Source organism: Camelus bactrianus, chromosome 3 (genome assembly GCF_048773025.1).
Source record: "Camelus bactrianus isolate YW-2024 breed Bactrian camel chromosome 3, ASM4877302v1, whole genome shotgun sequence".
Lineage (NCBI taxonomy): Eukaryota > Metazoa > Chordata > Mammalia > Artiodactyla > Camelidae > Camelus > Camelus bactrianus.
Genome location: NC_133541.1, coordinates 15527704 through 15543952, shown reverse-complemented (window position 1 = coordinate 15543952; position 16249 = coordinate 15527704). Strand labels below are relative to the sequence as shown.

The following is a 16249-nucleotide window of genomic DNA, read 5'->3' as shown; positions in this document are numbered from 1 at the left end:
TTAAAGGTACAGGGCCCTTCTTTCTGTTTTACGGAAACTGAAAATATCCTGCCCTTAGTGTATGTCCCTAGAAGGACTAGGTATCTAGAGACAGACAGACAAACAGACACACACACACACACACAGACACACACACACACACACACACACACTCCCCATTGTTTCCCAGTCAAGATTTCATTCTGCTTTTGCAGCATCTTTTCCGCTCCGTGTAAACACAACAACCTGAGCCACGGATCCTGAAGGCACTGCCTGGCACATGAGAATATCATGGCGTTCCCCAGAAGATCAGCAGTCCCCAGTACTGTTTTGTAGAGAGAATCGTTTTCCACTTTCTTTGGGATGCTAAAAAGTCCCGCAGTGGTGTGCAGCAAGGGCAGGGAGCAGGGCCGTGTTACTGCGTAAGCCTAAAAGGAGAGCAGTTGATGACCGTGGTTGGGAACTGCTGATGTCAAATCGCCCGGAATTTCCTTCTTCTTTTTCTAACCCTTCCTCCTCCTTCTTCTTTTCCTTAGCGATCGTAGTACTTTTTATCACCCTGAGACGCAGCAAGAAAGAGCCCCTGATCATTTCCGAGGAGGACGTGCGGGAGAACGTGGTCACCTACGATGACGAGGGGGGCGGCGAGGAGGACACGGAGGCCTTTGACATCACGGCGCTGAGGAACCCGTCTGCCGCCGAGGAGCTCAAGTACCGCAGAGACATCAGACCCGAAGTGAAACTTGCCCCCAGGCACCAGGCGTTGTCCACCCTGGAGAGCATAGATGTTCAGGAATTCATTAAGCAAAGACTGGCGGAAGCCGACCTGGACCCCAGCGTCCCCCCTTACGACTCTCTTCAGACTTACGCCTACGAGGGCCAGCGCTCGGAAGCGGGGTCCATCAGCTCGCTGGACTCAGCGACCACGCAGTCAGACCAGGATTTCCAGTACCTTGGAGACTGGGGACCCGAGTTTAAGAAGCTAGCGGAACTCTATGGAGAAATAGAATCTGAAAGAACAACTTAGGGTTGGGGGGCAGTTCTTGCAGCCTTCTAGAATTTGCTTCCTGAGCAAGTGGAGATTAAAAACCTCAGCAATGGCAAGCGAGATGCTTGGGAACAGTACTTGGAACTGAGCAAGCTGAACACAGCTACGGAAGAAACAAGTGCCCTTTTCATGATCGAAACTGGGTTATTTAATCGGAAGAAAGTCAAATTAAAACAAAAAAAAAACAACAGAGAAAAAGCTATTGTTCCTTGTGTATATTTTCAATTGCTCAATAAAGTCTGTGTACTGTTTAATGAAGAATACCTGAATTAAGCCAAACAATGATATTTGTTTCAATATTTTGTGAATTCTTTTCAAAAGCAAAACTAAACAAAAATGTTCAAAAGCACTTCTGGCTCTGATGTCTAGCGGGTGGTACACTGCAAAAATGAAACTTGCGAAGGTAATCACGACCTCTTTTTCCGCTTTTCTGGGTGGACTCTTGAGACCTACACCGTGTTATTGTGACACACCTCATTAGCTTTGTCTCGTGTTGAAATGGCTTAAGGTATTTCCCATAAACCAGGCCACCCTGTCACAGACTTCGATGTGCTTTTTTCTTTGCCCTCCCCACTTCTTTTCTCCATACGAAATTGATGGAACATGGGGATTTGCTGCTTGCACTATGATGTATGCAACTTCTGTGCACCAGCCGTGCACGGCTCTCAAGCACAGAGACTACTGTCTCTGTCCTGCCTGCCCCCTTTATTTTAACAGGAGAACCCCCCTGTTTTTAAATGGATGAAATGAATGTTTTAAGATATACTCAGATCATCTGATATGTCAGGGAAAGATTTAATTTTAAGAAAATAGCTACAGACCATATCCTTTACAAAACGTTGAGTAACTCTATTCTTTTTTTTCCCATATGTTTTAGTACATTTATACCAGTAGTTCTGAATGTCCCTGTACCCAAAATTGTCAAAAATTTTGCTGATTGGTTTAGACTTCAGTCTCATTTGCTTATGTTTAACCTGGCAGTCACCAAAAGAATGTAACTCACAGGATAGCTGTGTAGTCTGAAAAGAATATCCTATTTACATAAACTTCATAGACTTATGGTCCTTCTTCACAGAGGCTCAGACTTGCCCCATCTCACTAACTGATTAGCCCTTTGTGTTTGGGATCTACCAAAAATCGTGTAGGACTAGGAGCAAAATAATAGGAGGTTCATATTTAACTATTCTCATATACATCTCCTAAAGCCACTGAGCTTCAGGGTCCCAAACTGCAAAACAGAGATGGCAAAGACTTCCCTGCCTACCTTACAGGGTTACGTGAACATCGATAATCACCTGTAAAAATGTTCTGCCAACTGCAAAGTGTTCTATTATGTAAAGATGCATAAACACTATCTAATTTTCTAATTCTATTTGCTTATAAATACACAGTGACATACATTTTGAGTAAAATATATTATCAAGGGAGAATTTCATGAAACCATCAACAGTCAAGCAACCACTAACTAAACATATAATATAAAAGTTTAACTCCATATTTTTCCAGATAAGCTGATTTTCTCAGAATTTCTTGGGGGTTTTCCCCTAAACTGTTTCAATAATAGTTGCTGTTATTGATATTGGTCTTGAAATAAAAATTCATAGCATAATGATCCTATTCTTCAAAAATGACCACGTTTATGTATTTCAGACACATAGGAATTTTGGAACCCTCAAATTAAGATTTATTTCAAGGGGAAGTTTTTCCATTGCTCTTTACATTTACTATAATCCAGAGTCCTCAGAAGTTATGTGATATTTTTCTGTCTGACTCTACTGATGTGCAAAATTTTGAATTTTGCCTCTGTTTGGAACTGCCCTGTGCTATTATTTTTCAGTTTTGAGGCATGGGAAGTAAGTAAATTTAATTTGAATATTTCTCAATTTGTGTTTTCAGCCTGAGGAATAAAATGTAATTTAAGTTTTTACATTTAGCTTTCCAGATGATGCTTTATCATTTTTTAAAAATATCATAATGGTATGCTTTCCAATATAAAGCTAAATCAAATCAGACACTCAGGGGCTTTGGGGAATAACCTCTGGAGGTACACACTCTGATTATTCTAATGCTGGACTACATTCACCCTAAAAGAAGGGTACACCTGTGAAAAGCAAATGTAGATATAGGTGTTTTGAATTTCCTATGCAAAATGGACCAGGAAAACAAGGTTTTGGAAGTCCTTTAGGCTTTTGGATTTAGATTTTTGATGAACTATTCACAATTTTCTTTGTTTTGCTTTCTTATTTTATTTATTTATTTTTTTTAGTATTCATCTGGCAACTTCACAGATAAAAGGCTTGAAAGATGAGACTGTGTGAGAATGTGTGCATATGTTAAACAATTTAAATGTAAAAGCCAAGGTCTTCTGCATGGTTTTGAGTAAGAAAATATTTCCCTGATTTTGCTGAAAAAGCACCTCAGATCCTTCCAATTTTAATTACACATTAATTTTTAATGCTTCTAAGCCCCTGATATTAAATAGAATATAGAGGCAAATTGGAGCTTCTGTAGTATTGAAATTATATGTTCCTGTGTCGATTTGTTTTAGAGTTTTGTTAATGAAAACATTCCAGATATTATTTTTATATAAACTCCAAAACTAAGCAATTATATCATTAATATATGGATGGATTGGGTCTCATATTTTTTATTGCTCTACTTTGAGTCAAAAAAACAATAATGATATATAAATGCTCTGTAAATGGACCAAAGTCATTTAACACTCAATACTTTGCTTTAAAAGCTTCAGCTTATCAGTGTTAAATTTAAGGTAATTCTCAAAGAGTTTAGTGTACAGAGTTTGCACATACTCTGAGCACTTTCTGGCCATGGATAATCAGCTATGGTATATGTTATTCCGTATGGAATAAGTGTGATTCCATATGGAATAAGTGTGATTCCATACGGAATCACTAGTGTGTCTCGGCACATGTTGTAAGCCTTGGTTGATATTTATAGATCTAAATAAAATATAGCTTTGAAATCAATTTACTTATTCCAATTAAAGTATTTTCTGCAAAAGAACCCCATACAATGTGGTGGCTACCAAAAAAGAAGAAATACAGTTTTACATTTTTTACAATGTGTTTCTTATTAGGCTTTATACATTCCAAATATCCTTTGTGCAAACATAGGTCTTGCAGAAATTACTCAAGACCTATCACTGCAAATTCTTTCTAGGACAAATCTGTACATACACAGATTTGAAGAGGAAATTATCCCTAAGATAAAGCTCTATAAAGTTAAGTTGTGACTTTCCCAGAACCTGGTAGAAGGGAAATATTCTGAAAGAAATCACATTCATGTAACCACACACCCATACACATCATATGCACACACATGTATCTTCTTGAAGAGTATTTGGAGAGTAAAAGAATATACAAAATAGTGACTTAGATATTGATATGATCCAAATATGTGATGCATACAAAATTTTAATACCCAGCATATGGAAGATTCAGCTAGAAGTTGATGAACATTTTCTTGGCTTTTTGTTTTGTATTCAGATTCATCCTAACCTTCAGTGTTATCACTGATCGAAGCAGATTCACAGATGTAGTTTCACAGAGCAGATAAAATGATCATATACTAATAAATCAAAATTTTATAAATGATGATTTAATGGACACAGTGTGGCTATTACATGCTAAGAAGTGCTCCGACTTAAACTCTTAGTGTGCCGCAGTATAGTCAGAAGTCTGAGTAGAGGAAGGGCGATGTACTCAGTCCACCATTTTCAGCAGTGTTGAAAGCTTAAATAAATGATTAATCATTGTTTTATTTGTTCATACAGACCTGCATCCATAACTTTGATTTGTTGTCTTTTCAGTTTAGCTGAATAAATAGGGAAAACACACAGAAATTGAGGTAGACTCATTCATGTCAAGAGCCATCAGAAAGTGTCAGTTAACTGAGCATGGTCATAGGTACTGGAACATGCATAGATCCAATACTTTGGGGTTAAGTCTTCACCTGCTTTTTAGTGTGGACAGTGCTTGATCAGCTGTTCAACAAAGCAGAACTCTAAAGCTGACTATTCTGGAAGGAGGCAGTAGTCCCATTTTTCAAACTCAAATTGTACTTAGCTTCAAGGTATGGTAACATTCAATTAATTTATTTGAAAGAAGCTGAAAGAAACAAAACCACTTCAATTTTTATTTTCTACCTCATCTGCAGAAGGTAAATCTTATTATAATACAGGATTAAAAACCTTGCAGTCAAAAGTAGCCCACAATCATCTGAAGATAAAACTAGCATAGAACTTTTTTCAAAGATTCCAAATATATCATTTTAAAATAAAAATATTAGTAGCGACAGTTTTTAGTATGTCAAAAGACATGTTCTTCCTTTTCCTTATACCAATAAAAGATGTAGTGAGGGGGTTGTGTTTTGTATTGTTTTGGGTTTTTTTTTTTTTTTTTTTGCTTATTTTTATGAAATAAGAGATCAAAGAAAAGCAGAACATATTCTTACTTGAAGCACTGATGCAAAAAATTGCTTTTAGGCAAGTAAGGAATGATTACATTTATCCACTTTGCCGAGTCTATGGGAATGAAGGATTTTTGCCCTTCAACATTATAGAAACATTAAATCTATTTTAATACTGATTTGTTTTTAAAGACTTAGGTGTAAGTGGGTGGAGAAAATAGACATTCAAAAGCTCTTGAAATTACATTCTGTGAGAAAGATAGGTGCCATTTATAAGTGAAAGGGGGTCCACCGGATGGTGGTGTCTTACTGTCCAGCAATATTGGCTTTCAAAATAGAGAAATGGGCCATCTTAGTGTCACCTTAATGATTTTATCAAGATAGTTTTTCTTATGTCAAAATGCATCAAATTCTTACTTGAAAGCATTTACTGCCATTTTCAAAGTGCCATTTCAAATGCCTGAGTTCCCAACAGGCATTCATACACTCTAACACTTATTTATTGAGTAAGCTCTTCTAAATGCATTACCTGTAAGATACTATCCCAAGCACTGTGAAGAGAGTAAAAAGAAAGAAGTCCGCTTGAGAGTTAAGACTTCCATGTGAAAAGCTATAGACAATATAATATAAAGCAAAAAGTGGCAACTGTTCTAAAATAGTCTCAGATACAACACGAGAAAAGGTGGAAGGGTCACATTAAACCTATGTTAGTTGTTTGCAATGCTGAGGTCCTCCAGAGGACATGCGAGATGACACAAGTGCAGAGGGAGGCAGAAGCAGAAGGAGCCGTTCAAACAATGGTCCAAAGGTTCTATGTGGAATAGAGGATTCACGTAGGGAAATAAAAATGATGTAAGATGTTAAGAGAAAGTGGATTTAGATTTCAGATGATTCAGTGGAACTTATTCACCAATGTCACTGAGTTTATTTTTCCTCTAAACAGAATAGGGACCATGGGTAGATTTCTCTTTTACGAAAGTCAGCCTTTCAGTAATGTCTATTTGTCATTCAGTAAAGGTATCTTAAAGATTACAGAGTTATACGTACCCACAGGAGGAATATTAGACTACTTGAATTATTTCCAAAAGATAATTACCCATTTAGGAATAGATCTTGAGAAGGTCAAAAAAAAAAAAAAGAAAAAGAAAAAGTGATAAGCAACTTACATTTCAGGGTTTTGATTGTGGGGGGTCATTTACTTTGACCAATTTACTCATCCTAGTAAAAATGCATTAAAATGAGGGCAAAGGAGATACTTCTAAGAACAGTATTTGTTCATATAAATTTATTCTTCACTGGATAAATATGTCTATCCACTATAATCATTGTTTGAGTTATAAAACACTTTGTTTTTTTTGGACTAGAAGGTAATAATATGTAAATACCAAAGACCAAATTGATGCCTTATTTAAACTGTATCAGTTATTTTTAATACCTCAAACAAAACATATCACATAGTGTTATATAAAAATTTATTTTCCAAAAGTAACTATCATATAATATGAAGTTCCAATGATTTATTTAATATCATAGTTAGAGGTGAGTTTCTTAGACTTGGAAATCCCTACTTTGAAATCTTCTGTCTCTCACCTTTTCTTCTTTCACATTTACTTACTTTTTTTAAACAACCCTTGAAAAACTATGTTTGAGCAATTTCTATATTTCATGTGTTTTCCAGAACAAATGCGAGAAAATCTTTTTTAGAAATAGAAAGTAGTTATCATGTTGTTTTCAAGGTGTACACTTTCATCACATTTTCTCTCCCTGTGTCACTAATCATGATCTTCTTCATGGAAAAGTAATAAACTTGCATTCAGAAAAATATTCCATGACAGTCACTTTCTCATGAGCTTGAGGTTTCCTGCCATGATGTGGTTTGGTTTTTTAGCTCTTGCCACATGGTGCATTTCCAGTCTCCGGCAAGTCATACTGGCTTCATTCTTCCAAAAATAGCTGGAGGAGAATGTCATTTTTATTCATGTGAAATTTTGCAAATGGCTTAGATGATCCATTTCATAAGCCACTGAAATTAAAAATGGAATTAAAATAGTGCTTTACTCCTTTCTAAGCATTTTTAATATCATGTTTTATAAGTTTAAAGTATAATTATAATTTGTTTTTAAATATCAGTGTATTTTTGATACCCTTTCTTTTATCTAAAAGGAAAATTAGAAAATGGTTTTTCAGAAAAATCTAACACTGAGCAAGTTTTCCAGATTTCATCACCTAAGGGATGTTTTCTCTCTTCAGTTGCACAGAATTTCTCATTGATCCCACAGTAATAATAAATGGAAGTTAGCATATCAATAAGGCACTTCATTAAAATGTTCTTTTAAGCATATCTTCTAGTGTAGGTTGAAATGCAGTGCTGTGCTTAAGCCTCCTTTAATTTGTATTTCACTAAAGTCTACTCCGAATATGTTTTCCAAAGTATAGGAAGATAAATGCTCCTTCACTGCCTCTTACCAGCTTTTTGTCCTTTCCTTTCATTGCAGTCTTCAGTTAGCTGCCCTGCCCTCCTTAGCTGTCTGTTTCAGTCTGAGAGAATGAGAAATACAGGAGAGTAAAAGGACTTATGGGACAAATAGTCTTTAAAAAAATCAGGTCAAACAAAATCAGCTTTCTTAATTCCTAATCAATGTCTTGAATTAAAGTTTGAAAATGGAAAATATTAACAGAAAATATTTATACTTAGATTAACACGAGGAAAAAAAAAAAATCCCTTAGGATTTGAAACCCAGGATTGAGACCATGTCAGGAATCCATGATTATAACTACTTGTATAAGGTAAATGTCAATTTAAACATTGCTTAAATTCCTCTTCAATTTAAAATAGAAATCATACCATCTTTATATTTGCCTCACGAAATTGTTCTGAATACCAGATGTAATCTTGTGTGTGAAATGCAGAAATGAGTCAAATTCTTGGTAAATTGAGCAGTATTATTATGATGGTTTCTTGCTCCCTCAACCTTCCCCAAACTCTCGCCTCAGTAAGTTGTGACTTGAGCTGTACATTACAGGTATGAAGGCTTCGCAAAGTTGCAACATAAACTAAGGATGGTGATGCACCCCTTACAAAAAAGGCCAGTGAAAGAATCATTCTAGTATTAGCATTTTCGATCCTTCTTTTCACTTTGCAGAGGACACAGGAAATTACAATCTCTATTTCACTATGTGTCTTGGATTTCCTTTAATACATTTAGTACGTAAGAATCTAAATATAAGATTAAATGAATAAATTAGAATTGCATTATGAATTATACATTCTTTTCACTTCTGTGTTTCAGAATCTTTTTAAAAATAAAAATCAGGTTCTTTTGTTGATATCATTATTTTAAAAATAAGAAAAATAGTTTCTGTGATTTTTTGGAAGAAATGTAATTGAAATGTTTAGAGCAAGAATATTTGGAGTTTCGTGAAAACTAAAAAGTCAAGAGAAACAGAACTCATTAGCATAGGCATGAAGTATATTTTTCATGATTAAGGGAACACACTTTTATAATATTTGAAAGTTGTTTGGTGGGAATTACAGGGACTTTGTCATGGATAACAACACCAGGTTATTATGCAATAATTAATAAACACCCAAAATATAATAAACTCTCAAATATCATCTAGTGCTTAGAAATTCTTAAATAGAATATATTTGATGCAGGATCTAGAAGAAAACCTGGCCTTTCCTTCAAGTTCAATTTTTACCTCCATTCTACCCATAACATATAAACACCAGTGTTGATTTGTATTAATATATTATTAATTGTGATAGAATTACATCTCCAATACAGAATATAATCTATTCTCCAATTCAAAGAAGAATGTTCCAATTTAGGAGGTTTTGAATCAAGTAAAAATGATTTCTTTAGATGCTAATCCTTCACCTGCCAGACAATAAAACTTCATAGTCCACATACAGGAAAAGAAACATTTTTTTTTTCCTTTTGAGGAAGTTGCATCAGTAAATTTTATTAGCACACAGTAATTTAAGACTATTAAGACAGATCTTATTGGAAACAAGAATATATTTTGAGAAAATTTTTACTTTCCTCTCTATTCTGACCACACACCAGCCCCTTTCTGTTAAATGTCAGTGTAATCTTCTTGTTCACTGACAAGGTAGAAATCACTGAATAAGTAAAATAACAGAATTACACACCTTTTCCTTTCCCAAATCTTATTTTCTTTCAACCAACAAATTTGACAACTAAGACTCTTCATAAATCCCTCTGAAGTCTACTTCAGTAGCTACTTATATTTCCGTCAAAGGACCATTCTCTCAAATCTTCATTCAGACTTTACACAAAAAAGACCATTGAACAAGTCCCCTCTCCACCCCCACAAAAAAGGCAAAATACACAAACATCAGTGTTGGTGGACTTGGACAGTTCTCAAGTGTTACTCCCTGGTACGTTTCATCACTGCTTTTTGCCAGTGGTGTTTTAAAGAGGACCAACCAGCGACTGAGCCAGGTTGCACCTAATTTCTTGAAGAAAAAATTTAAAAATTGAAATTTTAATGTCCAAAAGGAAGTTCCTGATAAAGTTACAACAGAACAGACCCTGACAGCACGGAAAGAAAAGTAAACGAGGGATTATTTTATAAAGTGCTAGTGATCGTGTTTGGCAGTTAGAGAGAAATGAGCACCGGGCAGGGGGAGACGAAGGGAAAAGGAGCAACCCAGAAAATAACAGTGCACCTGCGCTCAGGATAAGGGGCTCCAAAAACTTTTACTTACTCTAAATGAGGGCCAGCAAAGAAGCCGGCTAGGATCAAACGCTGCGGCTGCGCAACAGAGAGAAGGACCCAACTTAACTTGGCCCAGTGCTCATTATAATGTAATTAACATTGCAGTTTGAGCCCCTCCTTTAGGTTTCTCTATGTGCATCATGGGTAAGAACCTGCACAAAAGGGATAGGTGTGCCTGAGCACAAGGAACCTGAGCTGTCAATCAGCTTGAGCTCTCAAAGAACCTGTGCCATAAATCAATCAATCACACACACACACACACACACACAAAAACCCTAAGCCAGGATGTAAAAACAAGAAAAGCAAAGGAGCGGCACCATTTTTCCTCTCTTGGGTCGGACCGCTCCCAGTTCTCAGGAGTGCACTGTGTTTTACTACCTTTTTACTTTGCTAATAAAATCTTGTTTATATTACACTTTCCATCTCTCAATAGAAATCTTTTTTTTTTTTTTAATTCTTATTTCCCTCCTCTCGGTAACAACCACACCAAGATTAAAGCAGGGGTAGATATTTGGAGTTGGAGTTTTTTTTTCATGGCAATGGGGGCTAAGAATCCTTAGGGAGCATTGTAGAGCATGAAGACAAGAATTCATCCTGCTCAGTTATACTTCTAAATAAAAACATATGCCTACCACTATGCAGAGGTTGACAAAGATAAGATTGGCAAGTCACATGAAAAAAAGACATAAACCCCCCAAATCTTTGAGGAGTGAAAATACCTCAATCATTCATATTACTACAAGAAAAGACTAGTAAAATCGGGACAGATAGCTCATGGCAGGCACTTTCTGTATGACCTTGGGAAATCAAATTCTTGGTAATAGGAGAAAGTACTCAGTATGAGTCTCTCCTTAGGAAAGCCTGCAGTGGTAGAATTTTCAGGTAGAAACTGGAAGGAAAAATAAACCTACCCTGAAATAAGAAGGAGGGAGAAATTTCAGAAATCAAAATCAGATTATTAAAAGAGGAATAAAGCATCAGTCTGAGCACGTACAGTTTACGGTTGTTCCTAGATCCAGATCACAGCTCACAATAGAAAGATCTTAGAACAAGCACAGAGATAACAAGAAAGTTACCAATTCGTAATCATTGGGTGTATCCCATATGACACTGTCTTAAAACGTATTTTTTCCTGCATCCCACAAAACAGTAAGGTTTTCCAGGAAAAGATGGTTGAAAATTTTAACCCTGAGCTGTGAATACCCAGAGATAATTCAAAACATTATGAACTAGCAAAACAGCAGCAGAGAAATCTGATCACAAGAAACAATGTATGAATAACAATTAAAAACCGGACGTCCCTGGGTTGTGAGTAGAAGGAAATAGAAAACAGAATTTGGAGGAGAGGCCAGGTATTCCTCTATATTCTGCCTCATATCTATTCTATTTAGGAATTTTCAAAGGCTGGAGGCTATGTGAGTGTTTATTATATTTGGATGTCTATTAATTATTGTGTAATAACATGGTGCTATGATATTGAGAGAGTCGCTGTAATTTGCCCCAAGAGCTCTCAGATTTGAATGGAGCTCCCTGAGGTTACCGATGCATGTATTTTTCACTCTATGAATTGACCCAATACCCAGAAGTATGAGTGTTGCTGTGTATTGTCAAGTGCAGTCACTGATTTTCTAACCATTCTGGACCAAGGGAGAGACTTCCTTCTGGGGCGGTGGAGGGGAAATGATCATTGATGAGAGTCAGATTTAATAGATAATGACTTAAGTTTTAGTCATGAAATATATATATAGTTTATAAATAATTATCTATACATGTAATGAATAAAGAAAAATAAAGAAATAATATGGTATATTTAAAGCTCCCTGTGAGCTTTTGCCCAATTACACTATCTCTTCTCTCAGAGGTAGCCACTATCTTGACTTTCGTTTTTCCTTATAATTCCAGCGATGTGTATTTTTGTGCCTTATTTCAATGGAATCATTTCTTCTGTGATTTTCTCCTCCTAAGATATATTTTTGGAAAGCTTACATTTTATCATTGGCCAAAATTACTGTCAATAACCCTGGTGTAGGGAAGGTTTCTGGAGCATAAATCATGCCAAAGAATCGTGCCCAGTTAAAGCAAATGTTCCTGGCTTTCATACTCTGGTATTCATGATGGGCTGCTCAAGGGAGTTCTCCAGAATCTTCCAGAAAGGTGGTTCTTGTCAATTAAGGGATATTCTGCATAGAAGGCACACACAGCAGCTTGAACTGGGTGCATTCACCAGAAAAGAAGACCCAGCTGTGTATCCTCCTCCAGTCTCTTAATTGACAGTTTCTTAATGTTAGTAAATTTTCTAAAAGAGACTCAAATTGTATATATTATTTTTTTATAAAAGCTGATGGAATCAATTTGCTAATATTTTGACTTAGTTTTCTGTATCTATAGTAATGAATGAAATTGGCTCACTGCTTTAATTTCTCATATTACTTTTCCTAATTGTGGGGTCAAGGTTATTCTAGCATTAATATAAAAATTATGGACTTTACCATATTTTTATTTTCTGGAATAGTTTATATCAAATTGGGGAAATCTGTTCTTTGAAAACCTGATGGAACTCGTCTGCAAAATTATCTGGGCCTGCAGCAGGGGAAGGGAGAGTGGAAAAGAGAGAGACTTTTAATTCTTGATTCAATTGTTTAATGCTTATAGAAATATCCAGCTTTTCTCATTCTTCTTGAGTCAGTTTTAATAAAGCCACACTTTTCTATTTTTTAAACTATTTTAAATTTTTAAGAAGATTGTCATCTTCTCTTACTATCTTTTTAATATCTACTGCATCTGCATTCATCTCCTTTTTATTTTAAAATTATTTTCTTCCTTTCCCATTTTCATTTTATCAAATTTGAAAGAATTTTGTCAATTTCCTAAGTTTTTAATGACTATTTCCAAAATTTTTATGTGTGGAAACTGAAACCAAGAATGACTGGTCATTTTTAACACACCCATTTTTTTAATCATATATCTGATAAGCCTTTTTATTTAGTTAAATATATTGAGTGCATCTATTTTCATTAGTATTTTTTTCTTTCCAGAATCCTTAGTCTTCCAGTCTTAGAGATGACCCTGCTGATGTCTGATGGAAGGAAGACAAGCTGTCACCACAAATTCTTCCTGAATTGCAGATTTGGGAGCAAAATAAATGACTGTTGCTGTTGTACATGACTAAATTTGAGGTGATTCATTATGGAATAATAAGGAACTAGAATATGTAGATTAAGGAAAGATTTTTTTTGTCATTATCTTGTCCAGTACTGTTGCCAAAAGATCGGCCACCATCCTTGATGAGCCAAATTGAAACTCAGAAACAGGGTCTTTAAGCTTAGAAGAAAAGAGACAGCTGGTGCCTTCAAAACTGTGAACCCACCTTGCAGGTGGGATAGGGTGATCAGATAGGGTGATCAAACATTAAATAGTCAACAGCATCATTTTCTCATCATGAGCCTTAAAGTGGCATCATGATGCCTCCAGGCCACCAACTCTATAGAAGCTAGTGGTTGTCACTTTTTTGATCTCTTTATCTCCTAAGCACCCAAGGTGTGGTCTTCTTTGTATGTAACCAATTTTTTTAAGGTTATAGTTCTGTGACCTTCTCCCTGGAGAACAACTCAGAAACCAAGTATGATTATTACTTTCGATTACTGGAATAAAGCAGGAACAGTAAAATTAATAGCTTTATTTTAACAACTGGCCTGGAGCTGTGAGTAGCAACCGATCAGTCAGGTCAGTTAACTGTTTTAAGGGAGAACGTAAGAATAAGCAATCTGTTAGACTAAATGTGGCCATTTGATTAATTCTCCGTCTGTAGTAGAGTTATCATCAACCAAGAGCTATCTCAAGTGAAATAATCTCTTCGATGGCATTTGCAATTTGGGTCCTTTTCCATCCTCGTTTTATGGCTAGAATGTGTTTACCAATTCTTGGAGGAAGGTTTTTGTTGATCTTATTTATACTTTTTCAGATCCAGACCCCCAGACAGTGATGGGCCACTCTCATTTCTGTCTCTTTTTACAGTGTGATTTTTTTCTTAATTCTCACTTTCATTGTGTCTCATGTCTCATTTTTCTTGCTGCTAGACTTATGACAGGGTTTCTAATCTGAATTCCCAACTTTCATGAGCCCATTAGTTTTTCCACCTGTCTCCCTATAGTCCTTTAAGGCATAATTTCCAGGTCATCAGTGAGTAACAGAAGCCTATGGGACCACTGCTGTTTAGACAGCTTGTCTTCCTTTCTGGATTCATGCTTTTTCATTGTTTGGAGCTTGTGAAGTTTCCCTTTATGTGACTGTCTGCTCAGAAGTGTCTTTTAAAAAAGTATGTCTTTGTATTTTATCAAATATTTGAAGTGTTTTTCACAGAGGCTTTTCTGTCTTTGAAAATATCACATTCCCTTGTTGCCAGAAAGAGAATTAGTTTGCATTTCCACGCTCTTCTTTTAAAACTCTTATTTCAGAACAATTCTCTAAAGGTTAGTAACGAATCATGCCAGATATAGCTCAAAAAAAAAAAAAAAAAACCCAAAACCCCACAATAGTTGTTATTGTATTAAACCTCAAATTAAAAGAAAATATATGAAAAAGACATGGTGAACCATGCTCAGTAGTTTTTAGCTTGAGAATATATTCATTGCCATCACTTGCTTCTGTTTTTTTTTTTTGAGCATTCATTCAGGATTTTGGGGGTCATAAAGAAATTCACATTTGCAGTAGACCATTACCATCACTGCACGGGGAAAAAATCTTATCAAGTTCATGTTTGTCTTGGGAGTCCTCTCTTTACTTAAGAATCCAGGTAAAAATTTGCTTTCATAAAAGAAGAGTGAAGGCTTAGCTTTGAGCTTCCTCTTATCCACTTTGTTTCTTCATGTGCTGAATGTATACACACACACACACACACACAGGTACAATTAGAACTCTCTGCAATTTTCAACCACATATCCCTGCTAAGCCATATAAATGAATGCATTAGTATATACATCCATTAAAATAATTCATAGAATTACCTAGTCAAGTATTTTTAAAATTCTAAGTATTTAATATTTTAGGTTACACTTTTATTATATTTATAATTCATTGTATTATGATCTGGGAATATGGCTTGCATTTTTGAAAGTTTAAAATATTGTAGCCAAATGGCCTGGTAAATGTTCTTTTAAATCTTGCGTGGATATGTAAGAAAATTTATTCTTGTTTCAAGGGAGGTAATGTTTTGTATGTTGAAAATAATTCTGATACTAAATAGTTTATTATTTTCATCATGTTTTCATAAGTTATCTCACTCTCTGGCAGCAGATTTTCTTGAATTTGAGACATTTATAGGGACTGCCTAAGTTTGCATTGTTTTTCACGGTTTCAGACTTTCAAACTGAAGGAATGGGTATTTCTCCATCTTGTCAGTATTGCCTTCCATTCTGTGCTTAACTATTTGTCTCTTCCACCAGCTCCTTTTCTTATCATAACAATATCTTCATTAACATGTAAGTTATTGAAAGTCTTATTCCTTCATATTTCTGTCTTGGTATTTTCACTTTGAGTTTTTAGATATGTCTTTGACTTGGTACCAGAGATCACTAACTTAGGGACTGATGGTCGTCATCCACCCTCCAATTTGTCTACTTTTGTTGTTGATTTTAATATCTAGATCTTTATGTGATTTTAGTTGTATTTCCTTAAATACCATCAGCATCATTTATATGCAAATATAGTCTCTCACCTTTAGAGACTGTTGGTTTAAATATCATATTTAGTTCTTCTGTCTGTCTTTATACTAGTGCTATCCGACAAATATTATGTGTGATAAAATATTTGAGTAACATATAAATATGAGCATATCATACATTTATATAAATATAAAATATGTAATTACGCATATTACTAATTTCCACATTAAAAACAAGCATTAAGAAACACATAAAATTAGTTTTGATAACATATTTTATTTAACTCAATATATAAAAATATCAAATGTATCAAAAGTATCACTTAAATATGCAATCAATATAAATGTTAATAAGATATTTTATTTTTTGATATGTCTTTAAACTGGCT

At 35.2% G+C, this 16249-nt stretch overlaps 1 protein-coding gene across 7 annotated transcripts in view; it reads left to right on the top strand.

Annotated features, from left to right (window-relative positions):
• Window positions 1-2640, top strand: part of CDH18 (cadherin 18) — an 884058-nt gene extending 881418 nt beyond the window's left edge. For 5 of the 7 annotated variants that reach the window (XM_074356520.1, XM_074356521.1, XM_074356531.1 and 2 more), the window contains one exon: window positions 516-2640. In XM_074356520.1, coding sequence (XP_074212621.1) covers window positions 516-1006 — 491 coding nt within the window. In that variant the 3' untranslated portion in view covers window positions 1007-2640. The remainder of the gene's footprint in view (window positions 1-515) is intronic. The other 2 variants (XM_074356559.1, XM_074356549.1) reach the window with 1 other exon arrangement.
• Window positions 2641-16249: the final 13609 nt, after the last annotated feature.